The following is a 25,369-nucleotide window of genomic DNA, read 5'->3' as shown; positions in this document are numbered from 1 at the left end:
TTGGTCGGACCGGGTTCAATCGGGGTCGAACCGTTTTTAATTAAATATATATATTAATTAATATATAAATAAAAATATATGAATAATTGCTCAATATTTCATAATTTCACATATTAAAAAGATAAAATATCACAAGTCAAAATAAAATAAAATTTATAATTCAAACCAAATGAAAAATAGATGAAAAACAAAAATCTTTCCTATTCCTACGACGTCGTTGATTTGATTCATATATTTTTTTAAAAAAAAAAAGTTAAAACGACGTCGTTTTGCCCTATTTTTTTTTTTTAAAAAAAAAAAAAAATCTGCAAAACCGCTTGAACCGCTCGGCCGGTTCACCGGTTCGACCCCGGTTCAAACGGTTTTTTGCCGGTCGGTTTCCTATCCGTTTTTTGCTCAAAACCGAACCGTTTTTATGACCGGTTCACGGTCTGACCGGTCCGACCGGCCGGTCCGGTTTTGATAACCTTGATAATAAGTACTGGTAATAATAACCGATCACATTTAATACTTGGAGAAGCAGGAAATATGTTTGACTTGAATTTGAATATCTCTTCATTAATATTTAGTTGGTTTAGTTGCAATTCATATTGAATTTGGTAAAAATATAACGGTTGGATTTCTCGCAACTGCAATTTGAAAAAGGCTCAAATCACTTGATGTCAGCATTAACTCCGGACTAAATTAGATGGTCAATGAGCCAGATAATAGTAGTGGAAAAAAATACCTCCTTCTCCGACAAATATTATCATACTCCATTGTAAAAATATCCTCCTTAAAAATTGGTAAATTATTTGTAAACTCACACATAATAATAATAATAATAATTATAATAATAATAATAATAAATATAAAGATTGAAGTTTAAACTCCAATTATAACATCCGATCAAATAATTTTAACATATTTTGTCAATTAAGTTAGCATTAGCATTTATAGACATATAAAGTTTCTCATTATTATGAAGTAAAGTTAAAAATAATAGTTAAGAATGATGAAAATAATAGTATTAATTATAACAATTTTTAGAGATTTAATTTCCATACACATGTATAGATATTTTTATACTACTACTGATCAATCATAAAAAATTAAATATCTCAACTCTATATAGTATAACACACTTTATTTGTTGAAAAAAAAAAACTTTTCTTTTGACAAAAATATAATAATGTAGTTGTACTACACTTTATAACTTTCCCAATGTCCTTTGTTGTCTAGCTCAACCTCCACCATCTAATAAAATACTTATTATATAGTGAGTAACAGAGATTGCACATATAACTGAATAAATGGCAGAAAGAGAGACAAATAGAACAACAACAATGAAGACAATTGAGATTGAGAAAGAAAGCATGGAAATTAGTGAAAAACATGAAACAAATGATGATCCTAAAACCATCTACAGAGGCTGGAAGGTCATGCCATTCATCATAGGTAACTAATGAGTCCAAAAACATGTACACACACACACTCTCTCTCTTTTTCTCTCTGTGTTTTTTTCATTTTTTAATCTAATTATCATTTTTTTTTTAATAGGAAATGAAACATTTGAGAAATTGGGAGCTATTGGAACATTAGCTAATTTGTTGGTATATCTTACAACTGTATTCAACATGAAAAACATTGAAGCTGCAAACATGCTCAACATTTTCAGTGGCAGTACTAACTTTGCTACCTTGCTTGGTGCTTTCTTCTCTGATACATATTTTGGTCGCTACAATACATTAGCATTCTGCACAATCACTTCATTTCTGGTATTAATTTAATCCTCATGATGCCATTTCACAAAAATATATTATTCCAATCTTGAAAAATATTAACATTTAATATTAATTTATCAAATTAATTGTGCCTAATTTTTTCCCAGATTGCTTCATGAAAAATTATAATATTAATTTAATAGACATTCTTTAGCCAATTTTTTTAAGCGCCGACACTTCTGTGTGTTTTTGTCCTGTCTTTAAGTATTGACACAGATATGGACACCATACTCCAAATTGACACTACAAAATTGTTAAAATTAAGAAAATATATAAGTGGTAGAGTGGCTTGCTGCCACAATCCACCTAGATTCAGCTCTTGGTGCTTAGATTTGTAAGAATTAAAAAATATAAGTAATTGACTATAATAGTGTCGTGTGTTGGACACTGAAATATGTTGAACATCAGACTCACCTTTAATCCAAATTGCTAGTGCTGCATACTCGTGTCTGGTGTTCGTGTGTGTGTATATGAGCTTCATAGTCTAAATTATATGAATGGACCCTTTTAATCATATTTTTTGCTGTATCAAAACAGGGATTACTTGCAATACAATTTACAGCAGTATTCAAGAATCTACATCCACCACACTGTGCAAAGGAAAGTGCCACATGCAAAGGACCAACAACAGGACAAATGGCATTTCTAATATCTGGATTTGCTTTACTCTTAATAGGTGCTGCAGGTATTAGACCATGTAATTTAGCATTTGGTGTTGATCAATTCAACCCCAAAACAGATTCAGGAAAGAAAGGAATCAACAGTTTCTTCAATTGGTACTTATTTACCTTCACTTTTGCACAAATGGTGTCTTTGACACTAATTGTTTATATACAATCAAATGTTAGTTGGGCTATTGGTCTTGGAATTCCTGCTATTTTAATGCTTATAGCATGTGTATTGTTTTTCATGGGAGGTAAATTGTATGTTAAAGTTAAACCAAGTGGTAGTCCTATCACTAGTATTATTCAAGTCTTGGTTGTTGCTGTCAAGAAAAGAGGACTTAAATTACCTGCTCAGCATCCAATGCTTTCACTCTTTGATTATGTGCCACCAAAATGTGTTAATTATAAGCTACCTTACACATATCAATTCAGGTGAGTACATTAATCTAATTTCAATTTATTCCCTATAATTGTACTCCATCCATTCAAAAGTAACCCTCTTTTAGTTTATAGAAATACCGCCTCCGGTTTCATATATATAAGTAAAGATTCTTTTTTTAGGTTTATTAAATAACTGACGTATCTGGTCCATAATATGAATCAGATACATCAAATATTCAATGAACCTGAAAAAGGAATTTTTGCTTACATATGAGACCAGAGGGAGTATTTTGGAATAAGTATCGTTTTACTTTTTCGATGTGATACTAATTTTATTTTAAAAATACTCTTCATGTTGTTTCATAGGGCATTGGACAAAGCTGCAATGTTGACACCACAAGACAAATTAAATCAAGATGGTTCAGCAGCTGATCCATGGAGTCTTTGCAGCATACAACAAGTGGAAGAATTGAAGTGTTTAATAAGAGTATTACCTATATGGTTTGCAGCCATTTTATACCATCTAGTTATTGTTCAGCAAAACACACTCCTTGTTTTTCAAGCAATTCAATCGGATAGGCGAGTCGGAAACAGCAATTTCAAGATACCTGCTGCATCATACAGTGTGTTCTTAATGTTAAGCATGACATTATGGTTACCAATCTATGATAGATTAGTTGTTCCTTTCCTTCAAAGATACACCGGAAAAGACGGAGGCATCACAATCCTTCAAAGGATAGGTGTTGGAATGTTTCTAGCTTTACTAAGTATACTTGTATCAGGAATAGTTGAGACAAAAAGAAGACACTTAGCTTTAACTAGTCCTATTGGAATGCAACCGAGAAAAGGCGCGATTTCATCGATGTCCGGTTTTTGGTTAGTTCCTCAGTTGACACTAGCTGGATTAGCTGAAACTTTTACTGCTGTTGGACAAATTGAATTTTACTACAAACAGTTTCCTGAGAATATGAAAAGTATTGGAGGGTCACTTTTTTACTGTGGCATGGCAGGGTCAAGTTATTTAAGTGCTTTTCTTATTTCTGTTGTTCATAGAACAACTTCTGAATCTGCAACTGGAAATTGGTTACCAGAAGATCTTAATAAGGGGAGATTGGAATACTTTTATTTCATGATTGCTGGAATTGAAGTATTGAATTTTGTGTACTTTTTGATATGTTCCAAATGGTACAAGTATAGAGAAACTGGTGGTAGTAGCATCAGCAGCATTGGTAGTGCATGAAAGTGTAATAATAGGTAGAAAATAAGGGAATAAATGTTGTTATATTATGGATGGATTAGTATATCATGTAGTCGTAATATATTGTTAATTACAGTATATTAATTAGAAATGAGCAGAATGAATTTGAAAGAAATTGTATTGAGAAGTAATCTGTATGGAACTCGAGACACGTCCATTTGTTTCAAAGGTCCTGGATATGTAACAGCTCAAGGCATTATTTTACCACCTTCGATGGAAATCGTGGATAATACACAACATATAGCTAACCTAACAGAACCTATTAATCGTAAAATGAAGTACTCCCTCATTTTTATTTTTTTGTTGTTACCCTCTGGTTCCTATGGTAAATGGGCCCTAGTAGTCCAGAGTTCGGGACGAGTTCTGACATTAAGTTATTTCAGTTCCCTCCCAAATGCAGTTGCAGAGGATCGAACCGTGATATTTCCTATCAAGTTTAGCGACAATCACCACTAAATCAACTAACATTTAGTATTACTCCCTCATTTTAGACACAAATGTACTTTAGATATTGAGTTCATTAAATAATCACCGAATTCAATTTAAAAACGTTGGGAAATTCACCACCGTTAATATTCTGAATTTGTGATGCCATGGGTCAAATGACTTTAATGATGATTGATGCATGACGAAGTACTCTGGCTCAAGCAATAAAGCATGATCTTGAGGTCAAAAGTTTTCTAGAAGTAAACAAATGAAGGTTGACTTGTTGACTCTACATCCTCTTATAAAAATTGTTTTTCTAAAATAGTGAAATACTACTGAACTACTTTGAAATATATTTCGATTAATAGTACTTTTTTGCTTTAAAATATAAAAAATTGAGTTTAATTTATATGTACCGTCGATGTAAAGTTTTTTTACATATACATTCAAGAATGTGAAATATTACATGTTTTTAAACATAATATTTAGATGTGTTGACATATTATTAGACACGTGTGTAAAATACTATATAAATTAAATTCTAAAAAATTAGAGTGCCGATTTACTCCATTAAAATATATAGACAAATTTGTTATTTTAACAATTTTTTAATATCCATAATTTTTGTTAGAGATCTTTATAATAAAAGGTAGGTGAAATATTTATTTGTTTTTAAAAATTTATATGTAATTGCGAGGGGATTGGATTAGAATTGATATTCGAATTATATTAGGACGTCCACTGAACTGGAAAAAAAATTCTTATATCCACATATTAGTATTCATAAAAGGGTAAAAAGATACTCTCTATCTCTCTCTTGGCTCCTCTCTCTTTCTCACATATTTTAAATAACTAATGTATTTCATCTATGTTATAAATATTGAATAGATACATCCGTAAAAAAATTCTTAAAATAGAGATCGGATCATTGGAGGAAGTAAAATATAAGTCATTAACAATTCATTTTACATTATATATCTTTTTCTTTTTACATTATATTTTTTTTTCCTTGAAAACAAATTTTAATTTATAAAAACCGAAATTCACTCTGAATTTGTACTAGAAAAAATTCAGTTTCTACGAACCGAAATTTTGTGTAAGGGCAAAATTGAAATATTGGGGGTATAAAAGAATCACGGGAGGTTGGGAGAGAAAACATCGGATCTATGAGTTAGATTGTTCAATGTGAGTTAGTTTTGGGCAGGTGAGTTTGGTTTACCAAAACATTTGTTTAAAGAGTTCTTTGTGTTATCCACTCTTCTAATTCTACTTTATTCATAATGTAGCATGTAAGTGTGTAAATAACAAAAATTAAAAGAAAAAAAATGTTCGCATCTTAGGATGCGAATCGTCATAGGATGTGAACCTTATAAAATCTAATATTTTTATATTTTTCATCTTTCTTTCGCCCCTATTTTATAAAGCTCCTACTTAAGTAACGAACTCAATTTGTGGATGCGAGTTTTTTTTCTTTCTAAATTTTATACTTAAATAGCGAGAGAATATTTTTGGGATTTCCGGAAGCGCACAAGAAAAACTCTTGTTTAAATCCGAAAAGTACCTAGGGGCATAGCTGCAGCTGCCTCCATCACATAAAAAGGATATATTATACACAATTATCACTTAACAGTTTAAAGAGAAATTTTCATACATGAACTAGGTCTCATGAACCAGGGTTTCCACCATACAATCAAGAGAACAAATGAAGGATGCTAATCAGAATGAATTGATTAAACGCTTTTGGATATGTCGTGTTTTTAATGTTCCAACACCTTTTTAGCTGTTTTGTTGTAATGACTTTACTGCTCCCATTTTTGGAATAGTATAATTGACTTGTCATGATGTTGTAATGAGTAATGACTTTATTATGGTACTGCTAGATTTTATATCATAGATTACATATTTGAATCATTTATTGTATTATATTGTATCAAATTTTTTACTGTTTAAAAAAATTAAAACTGTATCAAAATTTGTGCCGTCCAATTTTGATCTTACCGCTAGAAGTTGCTAACTACAGCCTGATTGAGCAGTTATCAACTGCACTGGATCCAATACCGAAAGCTAACCCTAGCAAAACTAAGTTAGAGAAGACGGAGCAGCGTCACAGCGACGCTACTGAAAGTTTCCTAACCCTAGGAGAGGGAGCAGCGGCGCTGCAAAGCTATCCATCCAACTTTTATTAATCTCCAATGTAGCATAAAGATGCGCGCATCTTCGTGTTGAGCATGGTGATTTTATGGAGAAACCATGACTGCATGCAATCAGCGAGATTTAGATCGTATGATCCAATTGAGATCGAACGGTTTAGATTTTAAAGTCAGAATTTTTATTGTTTTAAAAAATTAAAACTGCATCAAGATCTGTGTCATCCAATGTTGATCTTACGGCTAGAAGCTTCTAACTGCAGCCTGACTGCACGGGATCCAATTCCCATGTTATAGTGGTAGTAATAACAAGCAAACATGCATAAATAGACCAGAAAAAGAAAACCATAAACAGAACTGATCACAAAAGCACTCCTCTTTGTTAAGTGCTCAAAACAAACGGCAGAGTAACAATGTTATCAAAAGTTAAAAGGAGTTTAATGATTTCATAACAGTAACACTACTATATATAATAATATCCCTCTCAGCAACATTAGGATGTAACCCTTTACAGTATTTAAGTATGCAAATATATAAGCATCTTCAAACTGTGTATGCTTGCTGAATGGTATCTATGTCCAACCCCTTCAATCTCACAACTGATTCTACATGACCCTTCAATGTATGAAGCTCTCTCAATCTGCACACAATTATTACCAAATAATTAATTTAATATAGTACATAGTACATAACTGTGGTTTATGTGAACCGACTTAATTTAAATATTAATACATGTTATGTGGCCCTCATGAAAGACATAAACATGTGATATGTCTTATCTTATTCCCTATGAAGTAATGTAAGCAGAAGTAGTAGTTCTAATAGTAAATTATTACTCAATAGGAGATGCACACAACAGTAGCAAAAGGAATTTTGGCAGCTTACATATTTAATCCAACAAACATAGAATATGGTTAAATATATTTTCAACCCCTATAAACCCCTATGAAATACTCTTTTCACTAGTTTACTACTATAAAAAATTCATTTGTTAATTAAACACTACTGAGAATATCTGTCGAGACTAAAAACATATTTAACTCAACTTCTTTGTTAATATAATTATGTATTTGTATGCTTGCATGTAGTAGTAATTGAGAAAGTGTAGTTACCTAGCGATTTCGGCTCTCCTTTTAGCTTCCTCAGCCATCTGGTTGAGTTCGGTGGCATGTGACCCCCCGACGAACATCTTAGTGTCTGGTGGTTGTAATCCGTGCAGTGTTCTTTGTGCATGTGCCCATTGAAGTTCCCTTTGTTCCTTCCCAAAGTCCTTTTGCCTTGTGAAAGCAATCTACAAGACATAAAATTTATAAGCAGCGATAAAAAATATATAAAAAATAAAACCAGCCTAGGATTACTTAAAGAAAACAAACTCAACTCACCCTTTGTTCAATAACAAGATCCCAAGCTCTTCCACTCAAAGCATAGCGAATGAAAAATTTAATGAAGTCGAGCGGAATGTAGAATATTAAGTTGTATAACCATATAACACCAGCCCAACCCCAACCTATCCCTTCAATTGCAGCAAAGCTCCAGCTAGCATAAACAGCAATCAAAGTTGCAATCTAAAAAAACACGAAATTCATCATCAAATTTGACGCTGTGAAAAATAATTACAATGGCATAAATGGTTGTTATAATGACTTACGAGTTGAGCAATGATAAAGGCAGCAACCAGCAATAAACCAGGACGCTCAACATATGACCAACCTCGAGACCGGGTTACAAATATAAGAGCCTGACTAATAGTGCTCACTTGAAGGTAGATTGCAGAAGCAAGTTTTCGGAAATCGTCATGAGCAGTTTTTTCAAGAGTCTCGACTCCAAACACTTTCTGAAAAACATATTAGGCAACATAAATAAATGGCCAATTAAAAGCCAAAAACAGAATCCATGAGACGTATAAATTGTAATTAATGTGAACACAAAAATCAGATCCTAGCATAGCTGTCGTAATGGATAAATCAACATGCATGGATATCAATTACAAAAAGAAAAAAAAATCAATATGACCGTTCCTATAAAACAACATAATAATCTGGGATTGAAGTCGTAGAAGACATACCGGGAAGAAATCTGTTTTGTATGCCACCCAAAAGAATATAACCGTCATCATTGCCAAGTAACTACCAAGCACAACACCGGTAGTAAATATCTCTGATAGCTTCCAGCTATCTGGAAGAGGTGATGGTTTTACTCTATCTTTTGAAATTGTCATAATAGTACCTACGATGTCAAAGATATATTAGTCATTAATAAAACTCAGGATCGCATTGAAGCATACTGAAAGAGTACAAGCAGGAGTGAAGAATTTAGAAAGATAAGAAACAAACCATCATTTAGGATGGCGATAATAAGCACCATAAAAGGTGGAAAATCAAACTTCCAGATCAAAGCCAGCAACATGAAACCGAGCTGTAAGCATGTCAAACACGTAGCAAACAGCCAAAATATTAGATCCATCTAATAATCATGTCAAACAACAATGCCGTGTCAGGTAGAAATTAGATCCCAGATTTGAAAAATAATACACTTACCACAATACGAATTGTAATTGAGACTGCATAAATCTGTGAAAGAAGTAAAGATGATATAGTTAATATTCAGAGGAAAAAAAATGTTGAGTATTGTGGTATTAACATTAATTAAATCGGTTGCTTACTGTGTAGTTTTTCATTCTCTGGAAGATAGCTCGGCTGGTCAAAACAGCACTTATAATAACACTAAGGCCAGGTTCTGTTAAAACAATATCGGATGCACTACGAGCTGCATCAGTAGCATCTGCAACAGCTATACCAATATCTGCCTTCTTGAGAGCAGGTGCATCATTCACTCCATCACCAGTCATTCCACAAATATGTTTCCTGGCTTGCAAGCGTTTCACAATCTCATACTTGTGCTCTGGCCAAATACATAAAACAATGAATATGAGCACAAAGAGCCATGTCATACTTGATTACTACAACTAATCAATCATCTATCATATACTTGCCAAACGAATAACACAACATTAAATTGCGATGACAATATAGAAGCGTACCAGGAAATACACCAGCGAAACCATCAGCTTTTTCTATTAGATCATCAACGGGTAAGGCAGCAATCGATTCATCCTTGTGCTGCCCAAGTAAAGCAGATGAAGGGTACATATTGGTACCCATTCCCAAGCGGCGACCAGTTTCCTTTCCTATAGCTAGCTGATCCCCTGATAAGAAAAAACGAAATTACCGAAACTAAAATTAGAAGGAGGATATTGGATCAATAATTTTGATATACTACATTTGTCCTTAAATAGACGCCCCCTTTGAAAGAAACAAATAGTCCATACATTTTTAGAATCATTTGAAATTAATAGATACATTTATTTTAATTTGACGGAAATAGATACATTTATTATTTTTCTCAAACATCAGAGATGAAAAATCATAGTTGAACACGTCTGTATACAAAATGGTATTTTAAGAACACAGTATCATAAGTAACAGACCTGTAATCATTTTGACATTCACTCCAAGGTTGAGTGCCCTCCGTATAGTTTCTGCACTGTCATGCCTAGGTGGATCAAAGAGAGGCATGAGTCCTATAAATTGCCATGGACCTCCAGCACTCTCTTTCCTTCCTTCTGGAACTTCCTGTAAAAAAATGGAGACGCCAACATAAACATTTATAGTTTCTATCTAAGAGAGAAAGTGTACAAATGCCTCAAATGATTATGCTATAAATCAATTACTTGGTATGCTACAGCAAGTGATCGTAAGCCACGCTCCGCAAACTTGTCTATTACTGCATGAACTCTTCGTTCAATGTCTGTCTTATTGTGTGCCAGATGTAGGATCTAACAATCATGTTAGAAATCATAATGAGAATGTGAGATCAAATGCAAAAATATTAACAAAATAATATGTAAAAGTGTTACTTATTACCTGTTCTGGTGCACCTTTGCTTACTCTATGCATTTTACCCTCTTGATCAATATAAGTCAATGCTGTCCGCTTATCGGTAGGATTGAATGGAAGAAAATGGACCTCTCGTATACCCGCACGCGCCTGTGGTTGCAGTAAGTTAAAAAAACACAACATAAACTTGAATTCAGAAAACTTTCTGTGAATCTGTCATTATAGGTGCGGGGTTGCAGCTAATAAATATGCCAGTAGAAAACTAGCAGCAAATAGTAAATCAAAACTTACCTCCTTTGGATCAGCCAGCGTCCCAACTATGGCAGTATCTATTGCATCTTGATTCTCAAGCCTTGAAGCTCGAGCCGCCATCAAAACAACAGCATCAGCATCCACTCCTTTTGCAAAAACCTTATTGATTAAAATATATAAAATAATTAGAACAAACAATCGTATACAAAAAGGACAAAGACAATGAGAAAACAACACTGTTCACTATCCAACCTCAACAAGATTTTTATCAACAGTAAGCTTATTTAATGTTAGAGTTCCAGTCTTATCACTGCAAAGCACGTCCATGCCTGCCATCTCTTCGATGGCTGTCATCCTCTTCGTAATAGCCCCCTGCAGACATTATATAACCGTTAATTGTTACATGCATTTTTTAGTCGACCCACGGCCATGCTCGCCTCAAAGAACGTAACTGACCTGCTGAGATAGCCTGTGAGATCCAATGGCCATGGTCACTGACAAAACCGTCGGCATGGCAATTGGAATTCCTCCAATAAGAAGCACAAGGAGGTTATCAATTCCAGGACGATAGCGTCGATGTTGGATGGGATACATAACAACAAGCTCAATAAGCATCCCTACGGCAATTGAACATATGCAGAAATTCCCAATTGCAGTCAAGACCTATATGACATCAAAATATAGATATATAAATATTAAATCAGAATTGTTGAATATTGATTGGACTGATTGGACTGCAAGAAGAATAAAAAAGATCCCATTATCACGTTACCTTTTGAAAGTGACCAACATTATTTGTAGTATCGACAAGATGTGCAGCTTTACCGAAAAAGGTATGAACACCAGTAGCTATGACCACACCTTCAATCTCTCCTTGTTTGCAGGTAGAACCAGAATACACACCATCACCAGGGCCCTTTGTCACCGGCAGGGACTCACCTGTGAGTGCAGACTGCAAAGAAGGAATAACAAGAGGTAATTGAACCATTAAGCATTTTATGGATTAAAACGGCAGAAATGCTAAGATATATAAACATAAAAACTAAAAAGATGAAAAACAAAAACCAAAGAATCAACCTGGTCAATTTTTAAAGGATCCCCTTCAAGAAGACGTGCATCTGCTGCAACAATATCTCCAAGTTTGATGCTAATGATGTCACCAGGGACCAGGACAGAGGCATCTTGTTCATTCCACCTACCATCACGAAGAACCTTCACAAAACACACTCATGGTAAGAATCTACATAAAAAAGATTCCACTACAGATGCAGGGATTTAATTGCAACAATATGAATATAGATTATACACAGGCACATCTACTCATGGTAAGAATCTACAAAGATTTAACTTCAACAATATAAGTATAGAATATGCATGGGCACATCCACGCAGTAAGAATCTATAAAAGTATATATAAAACATAAAAAAGATTCCATTACAGATGCAAATATTTAACTGCAACAATATGAATATTCAATAAACACAGACACATCCACATAGAAAAAAACTTATAAATTAAACACCTTAGCTTTTGGAGCGAGACGAGCCATGAGAGATGCAGCAGCATTTCCAGCATTGTTCTCCTCAATAAAACTGATTGTTGAATTGATAATAAGCAAAGTTATAATACCCACAAAATCTTGCCAATCAGGAGCTTTCCCCTACACAAATATTTAAGGAACAAACAACAACTTCAAATAATCAAAATCAACTATCAAACACACACATACACACTAAAAACTACAATAAAATGATGAGAAGAACACACTAACCCCTCCATTAGCAAGGGCAATTGCCATGATAGCAGCAGCTTCCATAACCCAAGAAAGAGGATTCCACATAAATCCCAAAAATTTCAAAAATTTACTCTCCTGAAAACGACCCAGAAACCAATTTACCATCAAAATTCAATCTTTTCAACTGGGACTTAACTCAATCATTATCACAATAAAGAAAATGAAGTAAAAAAAAAAAAAAAAGTACCTTCTTTTCCTCAAGCTTGTTGTGACCAAAAATCTCTAGCCTCTGCTCAGCAGCTTCACTAGTAAGACCTTCTCTGCTACATCTCAAATTCTCAAAAACTTCTTCTATGGGTATGTTTTCCTACATTCAAAAAGCTCAAAAAAATTATCCAAGAAAAAAACACAAAGAAACAATGAAGTTGGTATATAACAAAGAACAAGAACATGAAAATGAACAATGAATGAATCAGATCTAGTTTACCAAATCAACAGTTTCTTTCAAAACAGCTTCTAACGTTTCAGGCTTTTCTTCTTCAGCCATTTTTTCAGGTTGGTTGAACACAAGTCCCACCACACTCTTTTCTCTCTCTCTCTCTTCTCTTCTCTCTCTCTTTCTAAGCTATCTATATATCTATCAAAACTTTATCTTAATGCAAAAAGCCGTTCATAAATTAGGAGGAGAGTAAAGGGTGTGCGTTCAGTGTACTAAACCAAACATAAGGTGGCAAAATAATACTAGATACAACCAATAATAATATTATAATATCTTTACCAAAAAAAACAATAATAATATTATAATATTATTATTATACTAATTTTGTAAAAAAATGAAAATGATAATTAATTGTAATCATTTTGGTCAAAAAAAAAATTGATGGTAATAAATAATTAATAATACAATTCTTTTCTTTTTCTTTTTTTGGCTTAATTGCATATTTGTCTTTATATTTATTTTAGGTTTCAAGTTTGTCTTTTTCGTCAAATTTTTGTTTGAATCGTCAATTTGTCTAATGAATTTGCGTACGTTGACCACTTAGGAGAGTACTATATGTGAAAGTTTTAGAAAAATTAACTTAAAATTTAACAAAAAGGTAGAAAAAATTAACTCAAAATTTGACGAAAACGACCAACTTATGTTGAAACCAATAACATAATGAACCAACTTGAAACTTTTTAAAACCAAATTGAAACCCAAAATAAATATAAGGGACTAAATATGCAGTTAAACCTTTTTTTTATTAGACAAATATTTTATTTTATTTACAATAGAGCAGAGAATCGAACCCAGAACATCATACATACTTACTGCCCAAATCCTTTACCACTAAACTAGTGCCTTTTATTAGACAAATTTGGTACAATAGAAGAGTGTGTTGAATAATATGTGAACCTTTGTAATAATTAATACAAAATTTAAATAAAAAAACAATATATAATACATAATAATGGTTAATAATAATAATTTTAACAAACACTTCAATTAGCTTATCAGCTAGAAACTATCCGTCATCAGCCATCAATCATAAGCTATTAGCCAGCTTATCAGCCAAAAACTATTTTTGCCAAACAGAGTTTTATTTATCTCAAAAAGATAAAATTCTAGTCACTTTGACCACTTGACTGAAAAAAAAATCAAAATAATAATAATAATAATGGTTTTGTTAACAACCGCTCATAAGGCATTTGTTAAGAACCAAAACAAAATTTAAAGAAAAATTTTGCCTTAAAACTTTTAGGATGTCTACATAATTTTTTTAAAAAATATTTTTATATTTAATTTTTCAGCTAATTTTTTTCCAAATAGCTTAATAGAGTATTCGGGGTTCGAATTCCGACTCATATACATATTGTGCGATGTCTCTACCAACTGAGCTAAGCTCACGGGTACTGACTAATTTTTCATCTAATCTAGTAGCCAATAATAAAAAAACGTTGAGGGTAGGAGTAGGCAACCTAATTTCGACCAAGAAAAAAGTGGCTGAGAATTGAAACAATCACCAAGCTTCATAGCCAATAAAAAACAGATAATGCATCAAAAGTATATATGTAATCATGTTAGTACTTGAATTGGAGTGTTCATTGTGTTTATAGTGCATTCAAGCAAGCATATATTATACACAAATTTCTTTATTTAATAAATTTGGTTACCCTATTATTGGCATTTTCATTTGTTTCTTTCTTAAGTAATTGAAAATGTAAAGTTTCAAATGCAAGCAGTAGGAGATAAAGACAAAGTTTAGATGGGTCCTCCTCTAGCAATTTTGAAAACTGCATTATTCACTCCTTGCGTTTTAGTTTTGTTTTTTGTGATTAGGTTTACGTGTAAAAAATTCTATTCCTGTAGTGTTTTGGATTTTTTTAATAAGGACGTAAACATTTTTAAAAGAGTTCAAAGAATAGTACATCCGTTTCAAAATGTAAGTTATTTTGGTCAAATTATATAAATTAATAATTGTAATTAATATTGTATGAAAAAGATAAATTATGAGTTAGTTTATAAAATTGTCCTTCATTAATGGTATAGGAAAGATAAATTGAATAATTGAAAAATGAGAGAGTAATAAATAGCTAAAGTTATACTCCCTCCGGTCCTTATTATAAGGAACAATTTGAAAAAAACACACATACCAAGAAACCTTATCTTTCTTAATAAAAATTCTAAAATTTTACAATCTATTCCAAAACTAACCTTGGTGTATTAATTTATCCTTAGGGAATATATCACTCTAATTAATGCATAACTTTGGAATGGATACAATTTAATAAGGGTAAAAATGGAATTGTAAGAATAAATTTAATGATTGTTTCTTATAAAAAGGACCAATTTTTTTTTCCAAATTGTTCCTTATAAAAAGGACCGGAGGGAGTAATAGGAAAAATAATATTAAATATTTCATTGGTAATATAAAGTGACTTATAATTTGATACATTTTTTTTTCAAAATAACTTACATTTTGGAACGGATGAAGTAGTAAGCAGACAGTGTAAAAATAAGTTTACACAGATATCCAATAATATTTTATTTACTTTATTATTTTCTTTCTAAATTATTATTAATTTTTATAAAAACGGTTTATTCATCCAAGTTTATGTATCACGTCTCTTCAACCTTCTCTTCACAAATGCCCCATCATTCTCCAAGTTTATGTTCATCCTAGCGCATTAATGATAATATGAAGATCAGTGAGAGAAGGATAGTTGATAGAAGAAAAGGATAAAGTTAAGGAGAATGTTAACTTGTGCCCTTAAGAGCACATGTTAAGGAGATAAATGTGAAAAAAAATTATTGAACTTGTGGTGTATTCAATTCTCTAAACATTAAATTTTTTCTATCATTAAATACTATATTTCTATTTTTAGTAGCTTAACATGTGCCCTTAGGGCACAAGTTAACATAACCCTAAAGTTAAATATAGAACAAAACTTGGGGAAATAGTTGGCAAGTGAGAATAAATTGTTTTTTAATATTTTAATTCAAAATAATGATATGGCAAAATGAAATGATATTATTGGATGTCTGTGTAATGATATATTACTATCTGTGTATTTTCTTTAATCTATTTTTAAAATAGTTACTTAATTTGTACCAAAAAATTGAAACTTACATATACAATTGAGTTTTGTCAAACATAAAAGAGCACTTTAAGTGATATATGATGAACAAATTACGAATAATATTATAATAAATTCAAATTTTGTAAAATTTACCGTAAATTATTCATAATTATTTTTAAAAGAAATTGAAAATATTAGTATTGAGATAATATTTGTATTGTTTCCATAAGTAGCTTTATGTGAAAGAAAAAGAAATAATAATTCAAAAAAGGGAATGGATGTGTTGTGTGTAGGGGTGGACAACGGGCCGGTTTGGGTCGGTATGGGCCCAAAACCTCAAACCGGCCCAATCCACGGGTGGAGAAACACAGCCCAATCCAGACCATTTTGGGGGTTCGGTTTAGGCGGGTTCGGGCCAAACGGGTTACGGGTTAAACGGTTGGTTTTTTGCGGGTTGGACTAGTAACAGCCCAATTAATTTTTTTGCTCTTTTTTTGTTTACTGGGCTTTTTTTCTTATAAAAATCCAAATGCATTTTTTTCCCTTCTCTTTTTTGGGTAATAAAAGTCAAAATTGGGTCTTATTTTAAATAGTGAATCATTTTTGTCTCATTTAAATGAGAATTGCATTTTTTTTATTCTGGGAATTGCACTTAAAAATTTCAATTGGGCCCTTTTTTTGTTGTACAATTTTAATTATAACCCAATTAAATTAACAAAATCCAAAATCCAATATAATCAACAAATCACATGTTATGATAGTATAACCATAAAGCCAATTTCCCAATACCCTTTTTTACTACTAATTGTTATATTTGACTCTTTTTTTTATCACAGAACATGATAAAATTTTATTGGACTCTTAACTAGATGTAAATAAACTTAGGTAGAATATTAGGCCAACTCAGAAACAAGAAATACAATTAAGTAGCAAAACTTGTTTTAATCTAAGTTTAAATACGAGACAATACAGTCTGGATTGAAACAAAACAGCGACCCAAATAAGAAAAGCAGCTACCATCCATAATACCATAGCAAACTCAGAGCCTTCTACCTCTTCTACCACTCTTCTACCATAGCAAACTCGTTAATTCTTCCAAATATGTCTCTCTTATTGATATTCCTGCACATGAAATTAATATGTTAGCAACAAATTGGAAGTATATGAATTTAAAATATGCAAAATAAAGTATATACTTACAAAACATACTTAAATATCCTATAAAAAAACTTAAATATAAGAAAAACAAAAACAAGTTGAAATCAAATTAAGAAATCTACAAGTCAGGAAACAGAGCAAGGCAGTACAAACACCATAAACCACCTCAAATCTAAAAATCAGAGTGGAAGCCAATGACAAGTAATAAAAACTACAGGAAAATGTTCAAGCAAAGATATCATAGATCTAATAACATAGATAAGTTAAAAATCAAAGAATTTTATGTTTTAATAACAAACCCACCAATCACAAATGTTCAAGGAAAGATATCATAGATCTAATAATCAGAGATCTAATAATATAGATACGTTAAAAATCAAAGAATTTGATGTTTGAATAACAAACCCTAAAAATAGTAACAACAATAACAAACCCTAAAAATCGAGTGAAGATGAATGAGAATGGTGAAATAGAGAGGGTTGAAACGGATAAAAGGAATGAAAATTATGTCAAAACAGTATTTAGAAAACGAGCACAAAAAAGAAAGCGAACACGGGAAAGAAAAACAGGTTATGGATGAGAATGATACCTACAGTTCTTCGACAACAATGGATGGGTGTGAAACGAAGGTGGACAGAGCGGCGGTGGTGATGATATTTGACGTTCTTCACTCCTCCTCTCTCTCTGGCTGCGCTAGGGTTTGTTTGTGGAAAGAAAGAGAATACGCGTAACATTATAAAAATTATAAAAAATATATTAGGCAAGTAACACGGGTCGGTTCGGGCATCCGTGGATCATATATTGTAAACCGGAACCGACCGCCCAAGACCAGACAAAACCGCTATTTTGTAACTGTGAACCCGCGGATCAAATAAAACCGACCCGGTTCGGTTTTTTGCAACGGTTTTTGGCGGTTTGGGCTGGGCTTTCGGGTTTTGTCCACCCCTAGTTGTGTGTGGTGTGTGGTGCGGTGCAGTACAGTACAGAAGGTAGAAGCTGGACCATTTGCCTTTAAGGCCTTGCCAGCAGCCGCACATGCGTATATATTTTTGGATTTAATTGATATGCATTGACGGTATAAAATAATTTTACACTGTCAACCAATACCAACCATGTTTTCTGCCACATCACCCCACTTCACCCCACTTTCTTGATATGACATGACAAAATAATGATTGTTTATTGGACGATTGTGTAAAACTATTTTACACTGTCGGTGCATATCAATTAAACTCTATATTTTTTTAGATTTATTTATAAATTTCCCGTGCGTCCTATAACTTTCTCCGTTTTATCAATTTTTAACAAATTTATTATTTTTATAATGTCCATTACTTGTAATGAACGTTATTAAAAAAAACAAATTTAGTATGATGTTTCGTTACTAACTAGCAAATATAAGTATTTTTGTAATTTCGTATGGCGCACGAGAAAATGAGTACGATGACAAAATTAAATCTCATATTTTTTTTATAAACACACTTAAGATATGACAAATTCTAATATGACTGCTTCCTTATCTTATCTTATTATTTCATTTGTCCTTATAATTTTTGTTTTTCCTCGTACTAGGTCTTGAATCGAGTTTTTTTAAGTTGAAGAGCAAACTCTCAACTATAAGTGACATCTCGATAAACAAATAAATTTTTCTTCTTTTATTAGCATCTAATAGACATAAAGTTTTTATTGTCGTTTAATAATTAATTTTTATCAAAAATATTGTGAGGCAAAATATATTCTCCTTGTTTAATATAATTCTTTTTTCTATACAAGACAAGAACTAAGAATCAAACATGATCGAACATAATTATAAATTTTTTAATTAATAAAAATATTTTTTTGGTCAAAATAATTTAGCGGCTACACTTCTACATTTTAATTAAGGAGAAGTGGAGATATATGAATGTATGAATGTGACTGATCTTGTAGTTTTTTGTTTTTTTTAAGTAGTCTAATGACTGAAAATTTCATCCTTTAAGATGAATAAGTGAGATGACCGGAATTCGAACCCGACTTACTGCATATATAATGTAATGTTTATGCCAATTGAGCTAAGTTCACCGGATGACATGATTGTAGCTTTTTTAATCCCTTCATTTGGTATATTTTGTGTTTGGGTATTTATCGAATTACGTATATATCCTTGTGCCTTGAAAAAAAAATTACTATATTTTATTCATCAAAATATATCGGCATTTTATGGTATGTCATTCTATATAGTCCCCAATCTTTTATGGTACGTCATTCTTCCACAATTTTTTCAAGATTTCCACAGCATTTAAATGAATCATCCCATGATATGCAAATGTGACCATGAAGGTGTGAAAACACAAGAAGGGGGGGTTGAATTGTGTTTTAGCCAAGTTAAAACTTTTTCAAGTTCTTAACTCAACTACGTTAGCAGCGGATAAATAACACAAATAAAAGCAAGATAGAGAGAGAGAAATCACACAAGCAATTTATACTGGTTCCTCTCACAAAACGAGAGTAGTCCAGTCCCCTTGCACTTCCAAGGGAGTTCACTATAATCACACAAGATTACACCTGCTCAAGCACACAAGCAAGAGACTTCTCAACAATGCTCAAGCACACAAGCTTAAGACTTCACACTTAAGCACACAAGCTTAAATTATCTCAAGTAATAGAAAAGTATATAACAATATACAAATGCTCTTAACAGAACCTAAAGAGAGCCAATACAAAGAGTACAGAGTATTAGACTAAAGTGCAAAAACACTTAACAGAGGTTCAGAGCTTGTATATTTCAGAGTTCAGAGTTTGTTCAGCGTACATTCAATCCTAAATAATTGTATATAAGTTGTAGCTGATTCTTCTAGTATATATACCACTAGAAAAGAGTCGTTGCAAAAAGAACCGTTGGAGTTGATAATCTTTTGTCTTCAAGCAGTCTGTCTTGATGCAGTTTGGTTGTATCCAAAACTAAGAAAGAGTTTCAGTTACTTTGACTACTGCAGAGTGGACTTTCCTTATTCAGCTAACAAAACTGAAGACCCACGTTCTCAAGTTAGGACAGACAAAACGAGAGTAGCTGAACTGATCAGGCTTGAAAGGTCCTTTTCTTCATTGGTAGAAGAGTTGACTAGCAAAGGGAATCTTCACAGCTTTCAAAGAGATCTTCAGACTTTGATGAAGCTTAGTAGTCAGTCAAGAAGTTCTGAAGACTTCATCCTCTGAATGTTGTAACTTCTGAAGTCCAACATCTTCTGAGCGCTTGTGAACTTCTGAATTCACATCCTCTGAACTTCACTCAGAGCTTATATGATGCTTATATCTGCGCACTTAAAATAAATTTTTAGTCCTTCCAATTGTTAATTAATACTTTGTTATCATCAAAACCTTTATAAATTTAGGGGCAAACATTTTTAAATCAATTTTGTTCCAACAATCTCCCCCTTTTTGATGATGACAAACAACAGTATTAATTGACAATTGTTGTTAAATTAACTTATCATGTTTCTCTTAGGTTTATGAGGTTTGCAAGCTCCCCCTAAGATTGATACTCCATAAAGTCTGAACTTTATGTTTTATCCATGATATTTTAATTTAGTATAAGATTAAGATGGTTTGAAATAAAATCAATTTCATATCTTTCTTCAGAGTGAGAGGTTTGCAAGCTCTCCCCCTAAGTCTCATAAGGCTAAGTTAAAATTGCACTCTTAACTCATCCTTACTTATGAAATTTATTTTAGTTTCAACTAACTTAGTCTCCGTATTGAAATACGTGAAACAACTTAAAAGTAACAACTTTTAACATAACGGATAAAAGCGAGATAAAAGTGGTTTCAGTTTTGAACTTATCACTTATCAATTAATGCGTAACTACTCCCCCTTTTGTCATTATCAAAAAGTAAAAAAAAATTATATAACCAAGACAGTCAAAGAAAGAAGAGTGGTTGTTACAAAGGTGAATTAATTTCAAAACAAAAACCAACGCGCTCAAAGGTTTATAAAAGGTGAGCGAGTTAACATGCCTTCTTCACGGAAAAACAAGAATAGACGAGTAAATCAAGAGAGACTAGGAAGAATGAAAAGATTTAGTTTACGCATCGCAGAGTTTAAGAGAAAGAAAGAAGACGAAAAACGCGAAGACGAGGAGAAAAATAAAGAAGACAACAAGAAACCACAAGATGCGGAGATAATAATCATCTCATCAGACTCTGAAGCTGAAGAGAATGAAGATGATGCTGACTATGTTGAGTTTTTGGCTAGCTATGTTCCAGAAGAAGAACAAGAAGAAGAAGAACAAGAGCAAAACCCGGATCCCATAGAAATTTCATCAGATGATGCTGAGGAGAAATCAGAGATTTCTTCTGAGTTTTATCCATCTGATTAGGATTAGGTTGTCTTTTTCTTTTTCTTTTTACCAATGTACTCAACATTGTTGGAGCATTAATAAAAAAAATTTCGTTTTTAAAAAGCATCTTGTTTTCTTATGTTCTTATTTAGCAAGAAAATATAAATATCAAGTGAACATGAAAGAAGTAAGCAAGCAAAACATAAACAAAACAACTTGAAATAGATAAACCAGAAAAAGTGTTCAGAAGATAAACAGGAAAATAAAAAGAAAGCTTAAAACAAGTGCATAGAATCCTAGGGTTTCTTAAGAAAGGCTAAGAGCTGGTCAAATTTGTCATTCAGAGATCCCACGTTGGAAACCAGACCATCCACTTTGGATTCCAAGTTGAGGTGAGCTGTCCTTTGCCTTTCCAATCCTTCTTGCTGCTCCCTCAGAGCTTCTTGAAAGATCTGCAACTGATTACCAACAACAGGAGCTTGATCTTGAACCAAAGGCGCTTGTTCTTCAACCAAGGGTGCCTTGCCTTTATCAGAGGGTTCACCTTCCTCTGGATAATCAATCATCAGCACATCCTCTTGATTTTGAACAGCAAGCACATCATCTTCTGAAAAGTCCTCTGGTTGCAACTCATTTGCCAACTGGGCAACTCTTGCAGCAGCTTCTTCTAACCTTTCAGACTCAGACCTCTGAGCTTCAAGACTCTGAAACAGCTTGGAGTCTATCCAGATGACTTTGAAAGCGTTCAGACGTTGTTCAGCAGCAGCAAGTGCTTCCAGCTTAGCAAGTTCAAATCCAGCATGATTAAACATGGTTAACCTTTTCAATTCAGCCCTAGCCAGACTTTCCCTCATGAAGCTTATCACATCCAAGTCTCTTCTTCCAATCACAGCCTTAATTTCTTCAGCAGCATCATCCAAGGCATTGCAAATCCTTGCCTTAATGCTTGAAACTTCCAAATCCACATCAGAAGGACAAACTAGAAACCTGTCCTTTAGCAAAGATAATCTAACCAAGTCATCATGAAACTGAGTGGATAGATTACAAAAAGGGTTGGATGATGAGGGTGAAGGATTGGGAATGGTAGAGAGATTGGTTGATTCATTAGCAGGATTGTCAATAATGACAACTTCTGCCTCTGAAGGCTTGGGAGCACAAGTGTGAATACGCTCAGGAGAAGCATGTTCAGCACTTGGGTTAGGATGGGGTTCAGGGGTTGGTTCAGATGATGAGATGTCAGAAGTTGATTCAGGGTAAATGTGTTCAGGAGATGGTTCAGGAGTTTTATGTTTAGCTGTTGGTTCAAGGGTTGGTTCAGGAGATATTTGTGGAGAGGGTTGTTTGATGGGAGAGGTTGGTTCAGCATTTGGAATATCTGGTTGAGGTTCAGATGGTGGAATGTCAGGTGATAGTTGTTGTGGTTGCGGTTGAGGTGATTTAGGTTTTGGAGGTGATGAAGGTTTCTGGGTGAAGGTTTGGTTATTCAGAGGATCTGGACTAAGATGTTTCTCTAGTTCAGACAAAGGGTTGTCAGAGGTTGGAATATCAGAGGTTGGTAAAACAGTTTTGAGAGGTTTGGTGTAACCTAATCCAATCTCATTTTCATTAAAGACGTACTGAGTAGACTTACCTTTACCTTTAGGAGTAGGAGCAGATCTTTTCCTCAAACGTGCAGCCAGAGTCTCTTCATCAGATTCAGTCTCATCTTCTGACTCAGATTCTTCAGATGAGCTGGATACCTCAACAACAGCAGGCTCTTTTAAAGCTTCTTCAGTAGCCTTGGAAGCAGATTCTTCATGTTTTCTCTTAGTCCTTTGCTCAGCCATAGATTGTTCAACTTTAACTTTCTTTTGAGCCAAAAGATCTGGCTTAGGTAGATCATCTTGAGCTTCAGCCTTTCGCTTTTGCTTCCTAGAAGGGTTATACTGGTTTGCAGGAGCCTTTGGAACCATACTCCTATCAACAACAAATCCTTCTTGTCTGAGCACTTCCAAATAGTCCTGAATTACATGCTCAGCATCAGCTTCAGAAATAACAGGGTAGCCTTCAACGTACAGACGATTTTCAAGCCTAACAGACAATTCTTTAGGAGGAGCAACAGGCTTAGATGCAATCAAACGCATCTTGGATAGAAAACTAGCATTCAGAATCTCTGGATAAAACTTCTTCTGAACTAGTTCTGGGTGGAACTTCTGCAGGTTCTGAATCACGTGACCTTGATATAGAAGATCTGACAACAACCTGGGATAAACTATAGTAGTTTTCCTCTGAGACTTACTAGCAAAAATTGCTTCACAAATCCGTTCAAAAAAATAATCTCCAAGATTAACTCTCTTCCTTGTCAGAAGGAAATATAACAAATGACGATGCGTCCAGGAGATTGTATCAGTCCCTCCAACTCTTGGACTGATAGAAGCAAGGATTATCTTGAACAAAACTCTGCACTCGTCAGTTAATCCTTTGACTTTCCCTTTCAGCTTGAAGTCAGTGCAGATGAGATGCAGAAGATCATCTCTATATCTGGTATCCTTTTCAAAAGCATCTAACTCTATCCCAGAGTTAGGTAGACCAAGGAGAGCATTGAAATGAATTGGTGAGAAAGCCATATTCATCCCACAGATGTTAGACCTAATCTGAACACCTGTAAATTCCAGCAAGCCCATTTCCTTCCTAGTTTTACCCTTCAGACTAGGATTCCTCTCAATAGCAGCAATCTCTTCCTTCTTTGCTTCATGTTTATCAAACACTCTTGCTTTCATCCAAAATTTCTTAAGCAAGTCTGGGTAGATAGGACCGTTAAGCATGTCGAAGTACTTATCCCATTTTTGTGATGTAAAGTGCTGCTTAACTTCAAAGCCGTTTGCAGAAAGACTATCAAAATCCACAATCTTCTCAGACAGAAACGTGAGTTCAGATTCTGGAAACTCCATCTCGTTCCCAACAATCTGAAGATTTTTGAACATAAACGGTGGAATCTTTGTTGAAGAAGATGACGAAGGTCCGGCCATTGTTGGAGATTAGGGTAGGGTTTGGAAAACTAACGAGAGAGAGAAAGAAAGTGTGTTGGAGGTTTAGAGAGAATATGAAAGTGTAGGTTGTGAAAGTGAATAGTGTGCAAGTGTATTGTGTAAGTTTATTTAAATGAGTACAGTTAATATGAAAATAGCAAATTTGGGAAGTTACGCTAATTGACAGAAAGTTGAATATCAAAAATCATCATTAACCACCCACTACCTGACACACGTAGACCACGTGCAGAAATTTACTCGGTAACTGCTATTTTAATGGACAACTGTTCAGCAGTGAATACTAAACGTTTCCCACTTAAATAGTTCAGAGCCTCTGAGTTATTTAAAAGTCTCTATCAGAGTCAAGTACTTCAGAGCTTGTGTTTCAGATGTTCTGAATCATAAGTTCTGATATACATAACCTCTTACACTTTAAAAGCCAAAAAAAATTTTCATTCAGAGATTGAAAACATGTTCAGATGTTTCTTTATAAAATCAAATCTTTCAACAGGTAAGGCTTTAGTAAATATGTTAGCCCATTGATTTTCAGTATCAACAAACTTAATATCTATAATGCCTCTCTGAACATAATCTCTGATAAAATGGTGTTTGATTTCAATATGTTTGGCTCTAGAGTGTAGGATAGGATTTTTAGATAAATGAATGGCTGCAGTATTATCACAATATAAAGGAATATTGTTACTGCTTACCTGATAATCTTCTAACTGATATTTTAACCAGAGTAGTTGTGTACAACACTTAGCTGCTGAAATGTATTCTGCTTCTGCTGTAGACAAAGCTAT

At 33.4% G+C, this 25,369-nt stretch overlaps 2 protein-coding genes and 1 long non-coding RNA gene across 3 annotated transcripts; 1 reads left to right on the top strand and 2 right to left on the bottom strand.

Annotated features, from left to right (window-relative positions):
- Positions 1-1,112: 1,112 nt before the first annotated feature.
- On the top strand, positions 1,113-4,182 carry LOC123883140 (protein NRT1/ PTR FAMILY 2.9-like). The gene is made up of 4 exons (XM_045931864.1): positions 1,113-1,437; positions 1,540-1,757; positions 2,301-2,860; positions 3,176-4,182. The coding sequence occupies exons 1-4, from the start codon at positions 1,293-1,295 to the stop codon at positions 4,047-4,049; spliced, it is 1,797 nt and encodes a 598-aa protein (XP_045787820.1). The 5' UTR covers positions 1,113-1,292; the 3' UTR covers positions 4,050-4,182.
- Positions 4,183-6,998: 2,816 nt separating this feature from the next.
- Positions 6,999-13,263, bottom strand: LOC123883139 (ATPase 11, plasma membrane-type). The gene is made up of 21 exons (XM_045931862.1): positions 13,012-13,263; positions 12,772-12,891; positions 12,561-12,659; positions 12,312-12,449; positions 11,866-12,000; positions 11,561-11,740; positions 11,245-11,451; positions 11,041-11,160; positions 10,828-10,947; positions 10,564-10,686; positions 10,371-10,475; positions 10,128-10,272; positions 9,681-9,845; positions 9,303-9,541; positions 9,178-9,210; positions 8,974-9,055; positions 8,706-8,866; positions 8,289-8,474; positions 8,023-8,205; positions 7,753-7,931; positions 6,999-7,280 (listed from the first exon to the last, which is right to left on the bottom strand). Exons 1-21 carry the CDS (start codon positions 13,069-13,071, stop codon positions 7,184-7,186), a joined length of 2,877 nt encoding a protein of 958 aa, XP_045787818.1. The 5' UTR covers positions 13,072-13,263; the 3' UTR covers positions 6,999-7,183.
- Positions 13,264-16,951: 3,688 nt separating this feature from the next.
- LOC123885552 lies at positions 16,952-17,944 on the bottom strand. The gene is made up of 2 exons (XR_006801185.1): positions 17,833-17,944; positions 16,952-17,207 (listed from the first exon to the last, which is right to left on the bottom strand). It is a non-coding gene; the product is annotated as an uncharacterized LOC123885552 (long non-coding RNA).
- Between the last annotated feature and the right edge of the window lie 7,425 nt (positions 17,945-25,369).

This window comes from Trifolium pratense, linkage group LG5 (genome assembly GCF_020283565.1).
Source record: "Trifolium pratense cultivar HEN17-A07 linkage group LG5, ARS_RC_1.1, whole genome shotgun sequence".
Taxonomy (NCBI): Eukaryota; Viridiplantae; Streptophyta; class Magnoliopsida; order Fabales; family Fabaceae; genus Trifolium; species Trifolium pratense.
The sequence above is the reverse complement of the archived record's forward strand: the minus strand, read 5'-3'. Positions and strand labels throughout refer to the sequence as shown.